Consider the following 17,221-nt stretch of genomic DNA (forward strand, 5'->3'; position numbering starts at 1 on the left):
GTTATGAATCTATTTGTGACGGGGCACAAAGAGGTTTGGTCAAGGTCTGACCTTGTGGAGATATTAATTAAAGAGTTTTGTGATTCATGACGAGTCATGACATTTCCAAGCCATGCTTCACCTACATGAAATGACAACTAAAAAAAAAAGTTAAAAATGTAGCATCATTCATCTGTCTACTATAAACATTTCAAATTGGGTTGTAATCTGAATAGTACATTTTCAAACACCCCTGGAAATGGTAAAAATCACCCTGGTTGCTTCTAACCAAATTGACAGACTTGCTATGTATTTTTAACCCTGGAGAACCCACGGGGTCAAATTTGGCCCCTATAAATTCTGCAACTCAAATAACAAAGACTTTTTTTTTTTTTGAGTGCCACTTCTGACCCCTGCATGGGGCCATCTAGTGGATGAATACTGCACTTACATGAGCCAGAGTGGTGGTGACAAGATGGCTAAAATGCAACAAATAAAACAAAAAAATTATATTGTTCAATATAACTGTGTATTTGATTGATTCTTTTCTTAAATTCTAAATAGTTTACTGACAGTTTTTGTTATTCTGATTTTTCGAAATGATACCCCTAAATCCCAAAGGGTCATATTTCGCCCTAATCCTAAATTAGGGAATAAATTGAAAAAAACATTGAAGAAACATATATTTTGCTGTTCAGTGAATTTATAGCAGTCATTTAATGTATAATTCATAATTTTTCAAAGAAGAAAAGGGTTCTTGGGTTCTCCAGGGTTAAGCATGGGATTTAGAGACTTTTGGGGGTCTGCCTATGACAGATCTATGACATGACTTCCTGCATCTTTCAGATTAGGGTTCATGAGATCTTTTTTGTTATATTTTGCGGATGCCTCCCACATTTCATTTTTCTAACTGAAACTGTCTTTAGGGGCTGAATCATCAAAACATACCAAAACAATAATGTAGAATAAATGAATAATAAATTAAGCAATTTAAAAATGGTTATATAACCTCTGGGTTAGTTGAAGTTTGAGGTTGGAAAGTAATTAGCTGAAGAAATTGTACAATTTTGAAAAGAAAGAAATGAAAGACATTGTGAGGGTTATAAGAATTCACAGTTACGCATAACACAAATATGTCCCCTTATGTCACGGGTATGTAAAAAAGAAGACGTTTTTTTGGGGATGAGAAACAAAATAGCAAACAAAACCTGTTTTTATTCATAGATGTTAGCACTAGCAAGCACGCTAACTCTATCGGCAACAATGCTGAAGCAGGATGAGGTTGTTTGACTCAGATTTCTCGTCCTTAAAATAAACAAGACGGAACACTGTGGTTGTTTAGTTCGGGTGGATTTCTTCTGTTTCTTCTTCTGAACAAATGACACTTGCATACGACGAGCTATGTGGCTAATAAGTTAACTCGGTCAACGCAGCTTGTATGGCTAGTGTTGCTACTTTGGCTAACATGGCTGGTGATGAACAAAGTGATGACTTGACGGGGAGATAATGAACAAAGAGGAGGCACAGAAACAACGGATACACACACAGCTGGACATGTACACGTTAGCGCTAACATTCTGTGTATGAATACATGTGTTTATGAGTGTGTACAGATGCATAATAGAATGAACCAAAGAAGAATAAATAACAGGGGGAAAAAAGTGACTCACTCTTGGAACAGGAGGTCCGTGGTCATCCTCGTATGTTGATGACCCTGCAAAAAACACAGACGTGCACACGTTAGCCGACAATTAGCATAAAAGAAGTAATCCCTTTGGCTGTGAGTTATTTAATATCAGTACAGATAATTATTTTGTCACTGTCCAATCGAAAGCATTTATCTCTAAATTTTGTCATCCGAAACAGCAGAAACACATTTCCTTTGTGATACGGATAAAGATTCACGAATTTTGCCTAACAAGTGGCCATGCTAATGTCAGTTTTATCATAAATCACAAACATTCCATCAATGTCAAGTGAAATGCATACAGTACAATATCTCCAAATGTTACAAGTTTTGTCTTTTTATAACAAAAAGACAACTTATGTTTGTTTCCTATCAAGAAAACTCAATTCTTGTTAGCAACAAGGTCAATGCTAACGTTAGTTTTTTAGAATGAGTCACAAATATGTTGTCAGTGTCCAATGAAAACATGCGTACCAAATCGTTGCATTTCTATGAATATGTTTTAAGACAAATAAATAATTGCTTTTCAGCGTTCTCCAAACACTCCTCCCAACGGGAGCAACATGTAGGCTTATGGTTTAGCAGTGTAAAGATACTCAACGTGGGAACAATTGAGCTCTTTCAAAGCTTTTTCATCACCGCCTCTGAATGGAGGCGCTGACTTCAGACAGCAGCCTTTTTCTTGTGGCCATTTTTATTTTTTCCGTGACATCCAGGTGGTGCGGCCCTGGAGGGACGGCGTGAGGGAATGAGGGAGACAAATTAGGAGCGAGCAAAGGGAAGAAAGCTGCGAGGAAATATTACATAACAGAACAATATCTCCCTGTGTTTCTGAAACGAGATACACATAAACACGGTGCTTTACGCACAGCCAAAGTTTCCCCATTTGGCTTCTAATGCGAGTATGCTGGAGGTGCATTTTATGATAGCATCATGACTGACAGTGGGGGTGCACGGTATATTTTGCCCCATGGTATCGATTTGGACTCCATTATATGAACTTTAAGCCATCTCACCCAAGCCTTCCAGCGACCTTTTGATTTATTAGCAGTTCTGCTAAGTTGGCCTTGTGACAGGAACACGCTGTTTGTTGTGTTAACGTCGTGTGAACGACAACAGTCAGCCTTGTTGTACTTGAATTGTGGTTTGTAGAATGTTTCCACAGGGGGCTGCGTGGGAGACCTCCAAGGAGGGTTCCATCATCAGTCACACGTACGAAATGTAACCCCGACCTCTCCACATGCACGTTCCCGCCATGTGGGCTTGTCATCAGGAACTGGGATTGAACTAAAAATCCTTTCATCTTGACAGCTGAACAACTACCCACCTACTGGGAAACTTTAAAGGGACAATTGGTAATAATTGGACCTGAAAATAACAGACTGAACTCTGTGGAGGAAAAGTGTCCCTGTGGTTGTTGTAACTATGAATCACTTTCTTTAGTCATTTATAGTTGGGTGGACCAGCCAGGACATTACATACATTATCACTGGGAGAACATTTCCCCACTGTTTTTAATTTATACAGTTGCATAAAGGCACTAAAACAGGTACCATGAATATTAATTCAAAAATAGAGTTGTCCAATAATATGTATACCGTATACAGGCCTAAATGTATTGTAGAGATGATATAAAATGTCCACCGTATGAACGGTATATTATTTACATATAAAATGAATGCTATGTACTTGATATAAATCCAATCTCTATTTTCTATGTTTCCATTTTCTACACTCACATTTTCTACACAGATAACCCAATTATAGGTAAAAAAAATTGACCCAATTTTTATTTTTGATACAAATGAACCAAAAAAAAACTAAAAACAATAACACAAGTTCATTTTGCATAAACCAAACCGGAAAATTGGATCATACTCTACTCAGGTTAATTTTACCCAACTTTGGGTCAAAAATCAAGCCATATTGCATAAAACAACCCAATTTGGGTCAAATTCTCTACTTGGGTCAATTTGAACCAATTTTGCGTCAAAAACTAGGTCTTTTTGTATAAAACAACCCATGAAGTCGGGTTAGATACTCTACCTGGGTTCATTCCACCCAACTCTGGGTCAAAAATGTATAAAAACAACAGAGAAAATTGAGTCAAACTGACCCATAAAGTGGATCGTTCCATTTTTGATCCATAATTGGGTTACTTTTGACCCAACTGTTTTTAGAGTGTACACAATAAAGTCTATTTCCAATAAAGTATAACCTCTAGACAAATGTGAGACTATTTACGTTGGACGTCTGAATAAAACCCTTCAAACTAGGCATTGTCTTAAATAAAATGAATGTGTCTCATTCACTCAAAGTCACCCGATTCCACCTCGTTTGACAACCCCGGGGAGGAATTCAGAAATCCCGAGTTCATCAAAGGTCTCAGAACTTCCGAGTAATCGTCCAATAAGACCTGATGGTGTTAACGTGATTTCTTCCCGTTGGGTTATCATCCGTAATAATGCTAGGGGTCAAAGGTAAATAGGGGAAATGGCCGCAAGTTGGACAGCCTGCTGTTTAAAATTCCTGCTTGTTTCCTGGTTATCGCCGGGCAACTAATGAAGACAGAGTGAGCCTCTTAGTATCTTTTTAAGGGGGGGAGACAAGTCAAACATAAACATATTTGTGTGTGTGTGAGAGTCAGGAAGTGACTGATGGCCGAGCTAAGTGGAATGTGGCAGCGCATAGGCATGTAGCTAAATGCTTAATTGGATTATTGGGTCACAAGATCTGTGGCTTTGCTTCTGGCCTGCAGCTGCACGGCCCAATTAGTATCTCTATCAATATGCCCACATAAACCACGACAGATCATCCCAAAATAAACTAAAAATGCAGTACATCATTTTTTAAACTAACCGTTAAATTAAATTATGGTAGCCGACTTCTGATCTAATTTAACACATTTATTACAAACATTGAACGTTTAAGCATTTTTGCAATTGCTTCCCAAGAGAATACAGGGATGAATAAATTAAAGACAGAGCTTTTAACTTGTGATTAAATTAAAACTAATTTGCAGTCTGGATGCAATGTGGTGAACATCTCATTCTTTCGAGCCCCGAGTCTACAAATAATAATAATAATAATGATAATAAAATAAAAAGTTGCTACATTAGCTGCTAGTCGCTTTTTATCTTAAACGTTGTCAGGTAGGGTAAAAAAATAAAATTGAAATGGCTACATTGGGTAAGCAGCCCGTTCCTGTCGCAACGCCCTAGCTCCGCCCCAGTCGTCTTGGCAACTAAAGCTGTTTCGGCATTTACATGAGAGACAAAAATGCCGTTACAAAAGCATGCTATGGAGGACCAAAACGGCTAAATAAATAAAAAAATAAAAACATCAAATTTAAACTAAAAACGGATAATTTTTTTAATATATAAATATAATATAAAATGGATAGTAAAAGTTAAATATATATTTTTAAAAAATTAACAAATAAATAAAAATACAAAACAAGATAAAAAAAAATATAAACAATAAATAATAAATAGAACTCAATGAATAGCATTTATTTCATGCTGTTGGCAATGTCAACATGAAATGCATATAAAGAAATGTTATTCAAATGAGAGGGCGGTCCTAAGTGAATCTCAAGTTTGAACTATCCGCCGATGCAAACTTGATTCCGACTTGTACGACCTCGGGAGTATTGCGGAAACAGCCAATCATGCGTGTTGCCAACCCGTCCTCTTCCTTCAGCCCGTGGAATGCTACGCTACGCTCGGGAACCGTAAACGTCTATGATAGTTGGAGAGGCCACTAAGGACGACGCAGTTGATGATGAGCGTGATGAGGAGAGATGAAGCCAAAGGGACTCGGAAGGTCACCAGACTGCTGCCCTGGAATGTTCCGGTTATGTAAAAGTAGATTACAGGTTCTTCAGTGAGTGTTAAGATCAGACGTTCTCATCTTTCACCGCATGCTGCTGTCCAGAGGGTGTGTGCACTCCCTGTTTAGATAGACAGACATGTGCGGAAGAGCTTTTTTGGATTCTTGAGAACTATTTTTATGGCGGAAATGATAGCTTTCACGAATATTCATGCTCCAATGATCTGAGCTGTCTCCTGGTGCGCGCCAGCCACCATCCACTACTTTTTACTGAACAACAGTCATCAAACTATTTGGTGAAAACACATTTAATCAGAATCTGTGTTTTTAGGCACTATTCTCGTGTCAATGTCAACTAAATTCTAACATAACTCATATTTTCTCTTATAAAATAAACAGATACTAGCACAGCATGCTAGCTTTGCAAAGTTTAACTCCATTGGCAGTAAAAAATAAATAAAAAATACAAATAACATCGGCAAAAATTTTAAAAGTCAGTTTTAGATTAAGTAGTACAGGATATTATGCAATATAGTGTTGTTTCCTGTAATCGTCGGACACTAAGCATCATTTTAGAAAATCATATTTAAAGATATATCATATATTTATTTCACTTGAACCCTTAAAAAAACTTTTAGTCAGAGGTGGCAAATCTAGGTCCAGAAAGTAAAAACACTGCCACAGTTTCGTTTTAGCCCCTGATGCTAGCTAGCTAGTTCCCTAAAAGGTAAACAAACACCATGGGAGCTAGCTAGCTAGCACCTAACTGTGGCAGGGTTTTTACTTTCTGGACTTGCATTTGCCACCTCTGCTTTTAGTATATGTATATAGACTGTAAAGACACATGTAGCTATATACACTTACACTGTTAAACTTATAAACATGAACATATGCTTTTACTAAACATTTGGGCCACAAGTGACACCATATGAAAACAGACTAATAATATACGGGCATGTACATATGTGTGTTGCCACCCCACCCATTGATTAGGTGCGTTGGAGAAGCGACCCAAAACTCCACCCATCTCCCTAATTACAGAAGGGTCACGGTCTTGGCCTACTCCTCCCCGCTTTGCATAACCCCACTGCCATGTCAAGGGAAGTAAAAGTTAGATATAAATAAAATTCACTGCACCACTGATTTGTTTTTGCAGGTGCTTGCGACCACAGTGTGGAACTAAGACTATGAAAATTTAGGTTGGGGACATGGATGCAACCACCAAAACGGACCACCAGTCAAAGCTGTGAAATTAAATCTATGGGGATCCGAAAATAAAACTTCCATTTGAGGAACGTCAGACCATCCTAATTTACGGTATATTGACTGATCCCTTCATAGACACCCTCCTCCTCCATATGCCTATTTTCTCTTCTTTCCGACTTCAGTCACAGACAAGCATTTGGACGGCTAAAAGCCCTGACTTTTTGTAAGTTTCCAATCATGAGCATCAAGCTAGAAAATCTTGAAGCGTCTTTTTTGAAAAATTGTTCGAATCTAGGTCTTGAGAAATAAGTTGTGTTGAATGAGTTCACTTCTACCACAGCGTTTGTCTTATGTTTGAAGAGGCAAGTCAAAATAAACAATTAGCCAAACGACGCCACACATTTCTTAAAAACTAAAACGCTTCTATAGTGGCGGCCTGAAGAAAAGTTACAACACTGGGGTGATTAGACATTCCGTTTAAATAGGACAGTCCCGTTTTGAGCCTTGTGCTCGATTCCCAGCCTGGTGTAGCAATTCCCACTGAATTCTGCCAGCCCCAATGTTTTGTCTCACTTTCATGCAGGACTATGTCCCAGTGTCCTGTTTTTTTTTTTTTTGGTCCAGTCAGCAAGCCAATTGTTGAGGCCATGTATGTTGTCATAGCAATTCATACGACTAATCTAACTACATCTAATCGCTAACAGGCGTGTTTTCGTCATACCGTAACTAGAACCACTTTCTGTTTCCGTGTCAAAGAATCATGGGAAATGTTGTCCTACTAGCCTGATGCTGCAGTTGGCCGTCTGAGCTTTTCTTGTGGCATATTTCCAGAGGTGGCAAATCCCAGTCCAGAAAGTAAAAACCTTGCCACAGTTTGGCTTTAGCCCCAGGTGTTGACGAGCAAGCTCCCTAGCTAGCTGCCGGGTGCTCGGTTACCTGCTAGTGAAGGAATATTTTGATTACTATATTAAGTGTAATCTTTGCGTGTCCAAAATAATTGTATTCGAGATCTGATGAAGAAGGTTCTTTGCAAGGATTTATTTAGAAGCTTCTAAAGACACAGTTAGGACACCCACGTCTGAATGCGAAGTGAACCCCCCAAGTGTGTACCAGTCTACAGAACATCCACTCATTTATAACCAAAGGATAAAAGGATCCTCCTCCCGGCTCTTGATTGAACAAAGGACAGGCATGTCATCTCCTAGATTGAACAAAGGTGTAATGTTGAGGGTAAACAGACATCTTTATACAGTTCCCCTTCTTGATTGGGGGAACAGATGCAATCAGGATCTGACCCCAGACCTTTAGTCCCTAATTACAAAAGACTCTGATAAAATCATGCACATTCCCCCTCCAACAGCATTGAGGGTACGAAGATCAAATAAAGTTCACAAAATCACCATCCCACTGTATTCTTAATACTCATGACTATATCACATTGATATGCCTATAAGTAAATTCAAAAACAGTAAAACATCAAATTGAAAATGTTAAATGTCTTCACTAGGGAGCTAGCTAGCTAGCAGAAGGGGCTAAAGCCAAACTGTGGGTGGGTTTTTACTTTCTGGACCTGAATTTGCCACCTCTGCTTATTTCCAATGTTACAAAGTGGGACCGGTGCGATGTATAGCTGCCGTGACCAAGCAAAAAAGGTTGGATAATGGCGGGTGCATTGTCTTGTTTATCGCTGTTAAACTGTCAACCAAGATAGCGTTCGTTTAGCATTAGCTAATGCAATAGCACTACAAGCAGTCAAAAGATTAACTAGCGATTAAATTTGTTCTAAATAGTTACTTCCTGGTGAGAATTTATTGTATATTTGTTTTTCAGGGAAATTGTAGTCTTCCGGTTTTTAATTTTGAAGATGTTGTCATGCTAAATAAGACTAACTGCCACCTAACAAAATTTGGTTACATTTCTGTTCAAGCCATCATGGGGTAAAACAAATTTCGCTCAGTCACTTTGATTTCCCCAAATTCAAAGCGGTAACCAAGTCATGCAAAAAGGATCAAATCAAGTGAGGTGTAAAGGAGGCATAAAATAATCGTCATTGGTTACAACCCGTGGCTCCAGTCACTGCGCATGCATCAGAATGCAAAGCACTGAACCATTTGATAGGCAAACATGAAACAATCAATCACAACTGAGCCAGAAAAATTCAGACAACAATTAAGTCAACAATAAAATCAATAGATTCTTGATTTGACATACGACAGTATAATGGGGTTAAAATTATGTCCATCCCTTGTAAGACATGTCCTCATCTGTTTACTGGATCCAGCAGTTCTGCTGCTGAGTCACAAGCATTTTCAGATATGCCAAACAATAAACACGTTGGGGGCCATTTTTAGACTGTTGGTCAACCAAAATGCGCTTCATATGCTGGGAAGACTGAGCTTCATTAGCAACAGGGAAAAAAAAGAAGAAGTAGCAAAATTCCCCCTCGGTTGATCACATGACAAGTCAGGAAGTGCCGTGAAAACACTGCGAGACCGACGGGAAAACAAGGAGGGAAAAATCGTGTTATCGAATGGATTTGTGCGCTGACGTCAACATTAGATTAATTACTGGCAGCTTCCTCAGTGGCTTGACATTCCTCGAAGCGAGAAAAACACACACACACTTTACCAGAACATGGAAAACACACTGAGTTAGAGCACTAAATAAGACATTCAAATTCAAATTCAGTGACTACAGTACAATCCCTAGCATCTCAATTGATTAGCATGTAGGCTTCGCTAACACATACAAAAGCCAATCTAAAAAAAACATATAGCTTAAAGAAATAAATAAAAAAATCGAGACTGCTGCAAAATTATGATTGTCTGTCAATTATTTGAGTCAAATTAACCTTCTTGTTTTGATTTATTTTATAAACTACTGACTACATAACTCCAAAAATCTAAATCCATACATGAATTTTATTCATCACTTCATCGCCATTGACATGAATAAACATAAATTGGAATCAAATAATTTACAAATATGGCAGCGAACATTTTGGAAGTTGTATAGGCTACGTTTTAGGCCCCACACACTCCAGGTAAGGATGTATGGCAGCAAAATTCATCTTCGGAGTGAACGAGGTAGTTTTTGCAAAAATATCGGCCGATCTCGATACATCAGATTGCTGTGAAGTCGATTGTTAATATTATATACACATTTTCTCATCCCATATTACGGACTATTATGATGAAACCGAGTCATGTAGCTTCTAGGAACATACACACAAAACCACACATGTTTTACATGTGTCCTGGTGCTGCTGTTTTGGTTAGCAAAGGGGTTCAAACGGGCACAGCAGTTCTCGACTGTAACGAACTGAGTCAATGCTATGTTCTTGTACTGCAGCCACTCTCCATCAGCAGTGATGGAAGACAAAAGAGAAGAAATGGGAAAACAAAGGGGGGAAAATATGAGCGGCCAGATGATGAAAAAATGGCAAAGGATAAAGGAGCAATGGGACACAATGATGGAATGCGATGACGGCATTGGAAGGGGGGGGGGGGGGTGTAGTAGCTCTCCGAAATCGCTTTACTAAGAGCAGCATGCGCACATGTGAGTTCTTTTTGATATGTAGTCTAATCCATTGGCCTGTATAAGGTAGGATAAATCAAAGTTACAGTAAAACAGCTTAATAAAGTCGTGCAGGCAATGAAGTGAAATGTCTGGGTACTAATATGAGAATTGAGGTACGCTCATTTTGTGTAATGCTATGAAACATCAGCCTCAATTGAATGAATTGGGATCCATCAGCATGAATTGCAGTTTACACCAAAATGTCATCTTTATGTTAAATGATGGAAAATAAAATCGCCTTTAAATATTGAAAAAATAAATGTACTTCCCTGATGCCGTGGCACATTCAGCTAGTACACGCTAGCTAACCTATCTTGCATGCCTTAACTATAAATGCACTACTTCAAAAAAAAAACATATCTTGGTGCACGTGCGTGTCAGCGTGAAAGCCCGCAGCGTTCGCTAATTACACGGTGCGTGGTGGCGCAGGCCTGGCTTCATCTGGTGCTTAAATTCACATTTGATGGAAAGTGCTGTCCATGTTGGCCGATGCCAGGTTAAACCGCCTTTGGAGCGGGAAGAAGACACGCCCTTGATTTTCGGCTGTGCTTCTTTAAGAACACGCTCAGGATAGCAGATTAGCATGTGCATTTTGCACAGGACTGTTAGAATATAAAGGAGTGAAAATGGTCACAACGGTTTGCAACATCTGGTGGCTTGGTGCGGCTACTCAACTGCACAGAGAAACAGGCGACTATTCAAGGCAAGGCATTTGGTTTTAGAAATGACTTTTCCTCAAAAATAAATGATACGTCATCAAAATTATACACATTATTTACAATAGAATTCTTGTTCTATAATTACTTGTCAGGTCAATGTTAAGAATGTATTTGAGGTAAAGCCCATATAATTTTTTGCTTTTGTAGTGATGTGGATAATAATTATTATTATTCCACAAATAGTTAATGACACTTAATCAAAATACAGACAAGTTTATATGTATACTATAATACGTTATGTATTTTTTCTCCAATCGCTTATATATATTTAGGTTATATGTTTTATTTAATATATTATTTTTTATAGGTTTTATATATGTTATTTAATTATAATACGTTTATATATAACCTCTATTCATGAGAGGTGAGGCTTTCATTTTTCCAATTATTTTTATAACAATATTACAAAACAAAATATTAAACAACAATAAATAATGACATTTAATAAAAACAGTGATGATGATAATCTTCATCATTATCATAATAATCACAATAACAGCCATAACATAACAATAATCATCATAATCATATATTTTTGTAAATGGTAAGACAATTTAATGATGATCATTTATGATGTTTTGTATCATTTTAATCAACAATACTTGTGTTTGTCCAAATTTGATTATCATTTTTTTTGTCTGAGCCCTTATTCTTGTCATATTAAAGTTTAAATGTTATTTAGGTAAGGCTTTTCTTTTTTAGAAAAATATTACATAATATTTTGAATATTGATTTTATATATTATTCCTTTATGGCATGAATCCACTCAATTTTTTTTACTGATCCCTTATTCTTAGTATTACAATTTTGTTTGGGGTATGGCCGTCATTTTTTAATCATTTGAAATATATTATACAAAATATAATAGTAATTATATGGTATTCCTACACTCCATTTTTTTTTTTTAATTAATCCCTTATTCTTAGTGTTAAAATTAAATTAGGAGTGCAGCACTTCATTTTTTAATCACCTTTATCATTTGTAAAATTTTGGAAAATATTTCCAATAACTATTAATTATGCTTAATTCCATTACGGGTAATATAAAATTATATAAAAAATGTATTAATTTAAAAAATAAGATTTGACACTTACATGACAGCCAATAATTCTATTCCTCATATGATCTGCAGGCATTGTGTCATTGTGATAAAGACATGCTATCAGACTTAATTACATTCAGCCAGAAAGGTGGCCAGCATTTATTGAAGTGGAGGATGCAGCTGGCAATCAAGTGGGGCATGACATCTAATAGAGCGGAGGCCATTATTTGAAGCAATACAGTGAGCCTGTACCAGGAGCCCACAGGATGTGAACGTGTGTGCGTTTTCACCAGAAGCACCTCATAACCCCCATGACTTCATCGGAAAGCCTCCTGAAAAAGGCCCACGATCACATTTTCCCGCCGCGTTATTTTCCTCATCTAGTGCCAAATAAAGTGCATGTTCCACATGTGGAGCACATGTCAGTGTTGGGGGGGGGGGACACTTATTTTGGGGGAAAACATCCGAGTACTAACGAGTCAAGGCCGAAACGGTCTCAATCGAAGATGGAAGGGAGACTGCAGACTTGGGAGCAAAAAAACAACATCACCAAAATAAAACAACAGATGGCCGCTCTCACTTCCAAGAACAGCAAGGACATATTTATAGACAAAGCCTTTGAAGAAGGGCTGCGAACGGTCAAAGTGTACACTGCACTTTATAACATCCATCTGAATTAGAGGCGCAGGAGGCCGTCAACTTTGCAAACTATGCGCATAAACAAGGAGGCTATCTCTGTATTTAACGGACGATTTAATACGAATTGACAGTTGGCTCCAAAAAGACATCAATCAGGCATAAGCGTTTTTAGCAGTGCTCGACAAGAAATCCACAAGTGTGACATTAACACACTAGAATGCATACACTTCAATTCATACAATGACATGACAAGTTGGAAAGTGTAAATGCCTCAAAGAAACTTGGATATACAGTGGCGTCTTGGGATACAAGTTTAATTTGCTTTGTGACCACGCTCAACTCAAAATTCTCAAATCTGTATCCCGTATCTCAAATTATTTTAGCCCATTGGAATGAATGGTAATGCCATCAATCCGTTACAAAATCTTTTTTGTTTGAATATACAGTATAAAGGGGTGCCTTAAAAGTGTACTTTTTATTTTTATTTTTTTAATCACGTTGACCCAGGTAGTAATTTGGAACCCCCCCCCCCTTTTTTTTTGTTACCCAACTATTTTTTTTTTAGAGGGAATTAACTCAATATCCATCTGTCTGACTCAATCAAAACACTCAAATCTGTATTTTTGTATCTCAAATCATTTTACCTTATTGGAATGATAATGCCATTAATCTGTTCCTGCTCCCCTCCAAAATCTATATTTTTTTTAAAATAAAATTGACCCAGGTAGGTAGTAATTGGCCCCCTTTTTTTTTTACCCATTATTGGGCTATTTTTGACCCAACTATTTTTAGAGTGAATTAACTCAATTCATCCCACTTCATAATAATAATCATCATTTTGTCAAATAGTGGAATTTTTTTTTCACAAAAAAAGGAGGCATCAGTGAATATGCAAATCTGTACTAATAGTTGTATATTAGTGCCTTACTGATGAGTTAATAGGGTTGAGACAGCTCAAAGACCAGAATGTCCATCTGTCTGACTTATATTGCCCCCACATAGCCAAAAGTGAGCAGACTAGAAAGAGCAGAATTAGCATTTCAACTGATGCAGTGTAAGAAAAACTGTTAAATTCTTTTTAATTCAATTTAATTACTAATATTATTATTTAACTATTCTTTAATTAATATATTATTATTATTATTATCATTATTATAGTATGTTTTTGAGGATAAGTTCAATAGAGAATGGATGGATTCTCGTATGCAAAATAACAGGTTTCCTCTCCTTCACCCTGCACCTGACTGCATCATATTATTCAAAGAATGAAGCCAGGAAGGTACAAAGGGGGGGGGGGGGGTCAATAAACCAACACCACACAGAGCCAGACATCTGTGGAGATTCACACAATGTACAGCAGACACTCATTACGGAGTGTGAAAGGACAAAGCGGTCGTAAAAAAAATCCCTCTCACTTCATTTTCCGTACTTAAAAAAGAACAACACTTCTTTTCAAACCCGACATTTTCACATCAGCTCCTGGTCTTACTCAATAATCTTTCAGTAATTCAGACAAAACCGTGGCATTTCGCTAAACCTAATTTGAGGACGCCATGCCAGACCGCATGTACGAGGGAAGAAATATGAGTCTGTGGAGGGTCATGAGAAAGCTTAGTGTTGCGTTTAAAGCGCGACAGAACTCAACTGGGCTCTGTTTCGGGTCAAGGCCCAAGGTGCTAAATGTGCAGCCTCGACTGTGTTAGGGCAGGGTTTAACGCCGTACGTCACACGTGCACACTGACACACTGTACTGTAGGCAACACTGCTCTGACACAGGTGGCTTGCTCAGCCCGTATACGCGCGTGCAAGGCAATGGCAAACAAACACGGCTGTGGATTCATGCTAATGTAGCGCTAACAGATACTAGCACTGTTTTTACATACAGTGAAAACTGTTTATCGCAGTGCTCCATTTCTACGGAAGAGGATTAGGGCCAGTAAAGAGGGGGGGTTGGCAGGATTCTCACTTTATTCTCAGAATTCTGACTTTAATAAGTCAGAATTCTGACTTTAAAGTACGAATTTTGACTTAAATCTCAGAATTCAGACTTTAAAGTGAGAATTCTGATTTCAATCTCAGAATTTAGACTTTAAAGTGATAATCTCACTTTAATCTCAGAATTCTCACTTTAAAGTGGTAATTCTGACTTTGTGACGTAGAAATATGAATTGTGGGGGGGGGGGGGAGTCAGAATTCTGAAAATAAAGTGAGAATTCTGACTTTAAAGTCAGACTTTATAGTCAAAATTCTCACTTTTAAATCAGAATTCTGAGAATAAAGTGGGAACTTTCACTTTAAAATTAGAATCCTGATATTAAAGTCAGAATTCTGACTTTAAAGTCAGAATGCTGAAAAGAAAGTCATAATCCTGCCAACCTTTTTTTTTGCTCTTCATTGACCCTAATCCTCTTCCGTACATTTCAATTAGAAGTAGGCTTTATTTTTCTATATTTATGTATGTTTCTACATACAAACAATAACTGCAAGCAAAACATGTACAGAAGCTACCTGTTCTTTATGTTTAGTATATACTGTATAATTGTTCAACAACAACAATAGACACACGCCACGAGAGCTTACATGGCCTTGTGCCTCCCACAAGTTTTGATCCAGCGTCGACGCTCGCAGGGCTTGCGGCTTTCCTGCTTCTGGAAAAGTCAGGAAAGCCACGGAATATTTGCGGTGATAATAACCCACGAGGGCCCCGTTCAGACTGATCCGACAAACCCTTTATTTACCTACCCCACTGGGAGCGCTCAGACCTTAAAAAAAAAGCTTGGGGATAAACTCAATGGAGGGTGATGACTACAAAGTACGGCGACTCACTAGAAAGCATTAAAGCTAAGTGGAATTTGAAGGCAATTTCTTACATATGTAACTTAGATCGGCATTCCAACTATTCAAAAGCTTGTAAAAAAAAAAGAAAAAAAGTGTGTTAAAGACTTGAAGTGTTGCCTTCCAAAGACTTCTTGTTCTTTTGCTTTTCAGGGGGAGTAGCAGAGAGAGAGAAATCACAAAACAAAGAGCATGTTCAAAGTTATCTTCTTGGCATTCTGATGCACCAAAATGAATGTTTAATTTCCTCCAGGCATGCAAACAAAAGAAAATTTACAAGAAGAAATTGCTTCATTTTCTCAAGTATAGTATCTCAAATAGTGTTCCTCCACTATAGTGTACATAACCCAACATCCACGCTAATTTTTACTAGCACGTCTCTGGTGTTTTACATTACATGGTAGCATTAAGCTAGTGCACAATCGTTAGATGAAATTATATGGTCTGGCAGAACGTTTTGCTGATTAAATGTACAATGTTTGATTTGTTTTTTGTTTTATGTGTCAAAAAACAACAACCTTAACCTCGTATGTGGAGAAAAGCGTGAGCAATTGAGTGTTCTTTGCATTTTGTCAAAGTGAAGTTACACGATATTCTCCCGTTTCTTGTTAGCAAGAGAATGAACAGAGAACATGCGACAAGGGATATGTTGCAAAGTGTATTTCAATAGGTTTTGTTGAAAGAGTGTGGGTTTGATACAGCAATAAAAAAAATATTATATTTTTTTGTTATTGGTGACTATTTAGTGAAACAACATTTGGAGGGTAAAAATACATTTTTGACAACGTAGATCAGATAGATGACGTGTTGGTAGAGCCAACACCAAAAACTGATTACTATTTGTAATCAATAATTCAATGTCAATCTAGGGTGTTAATTAGCATTTTCCTTATGCCTACAAATAACTACATTTGAACCATGAAAACACATCGACGAAAGCCTCAGGTGGCTGCAGCATATCCCACTGGGGCTTTTCCACACCACCACAACGAGGCGCTCGCTCTTAAGTGGCCATGCCAGGACATCTGGTCCTAATGCTGGCTGTCAAGTGAGAATTAAAAAGAATAAAAGTCTCCATCCTTGCTATTCTCTACAAAACACGCTCACACTCACGGTTGACAACGAGGCACTCTAACGCGGCCACACCAGTGGACTATTCTGGCGCAAATATGCATTTGGTACGAGCCAAGGCATTCAAGTTCTTATACAGCGGACGAGGAAGGACTAATGCCAGACTCCAAAGTGCGTCAAATATTTTGTATGATATATACAGTATGTATAATATGTATGATGTATTTAGAAATAAATCTAAATGCACTTTCCAGGGTCTAAAAGGCACTACATGGTCTCTCCAGATTGCACATTTTCACTAACAGTATGGATCAGGATTTTATCCACGGTTGTCCACTGCTTGCTAATTGATTGCAAAGAAACAATATTGCGCACAATGACAGACCTCAGATTTCAGTGTTTGTTTTGGGTAAATCTTGTGGTTGTGAATGTAGTGAAAGTATAAGTAAGGATTAAAGAACAGCACTTGCGGGCTTTCCATCTAGGAAATGATCGACGTGAATATTTTGTTCTTGCAGCAGATTATTCCGGATGGTGGAAGTAGAGTGGAAGGAGTGACAGATGGCTCTTGACCACAGCCAAGGTCTTAAAATCAGACGAGTGGAGCGAGGGGCTGCCAGGATGTTCTGGGAC

General features: G+C 37.9%; 1 protein-coding gene across 1 annotated transcript in view; it reads right to left on the reverse strand.

Annotated features, from left to right (window-relative positions):
• The window catches only part of usta (uronyl 2-sulfotransferase a), a 54,162-nt gene that overhangs the window by 25,873 nt on the left and 11,068 nt on the right, over positions 1-17,221 (reverse strand). The window contains exon 2 of the mRNA XM_077552720.1: positions 1,650-1,693. Within this exon, the coding sequence (XP_077408846.1) occupies positions 1,650-1,693 (44 nt within the window). The remainder of the gene's footprint in view (positions 1-1,649; positions 1,694-17,221) is intronic.

The sequence above is a fragment of the Vanacampus margaritifer genome, chromosome 19, assembly GCF_051991255.1.
Source record: "Vanacampus margaritifer isolate UIUO_Vmar chromosome 19, RoL_Vmar_1.0, whole genome shotgun sequence".
NCBI classification, from domain to species: domain Eukaryota; kingdom Metazoa; phylum Chordata; class Actinopteri; order Syngnathiformes; family Syngnathidae; genus Vanacampus; species Vanacampus margaritifer.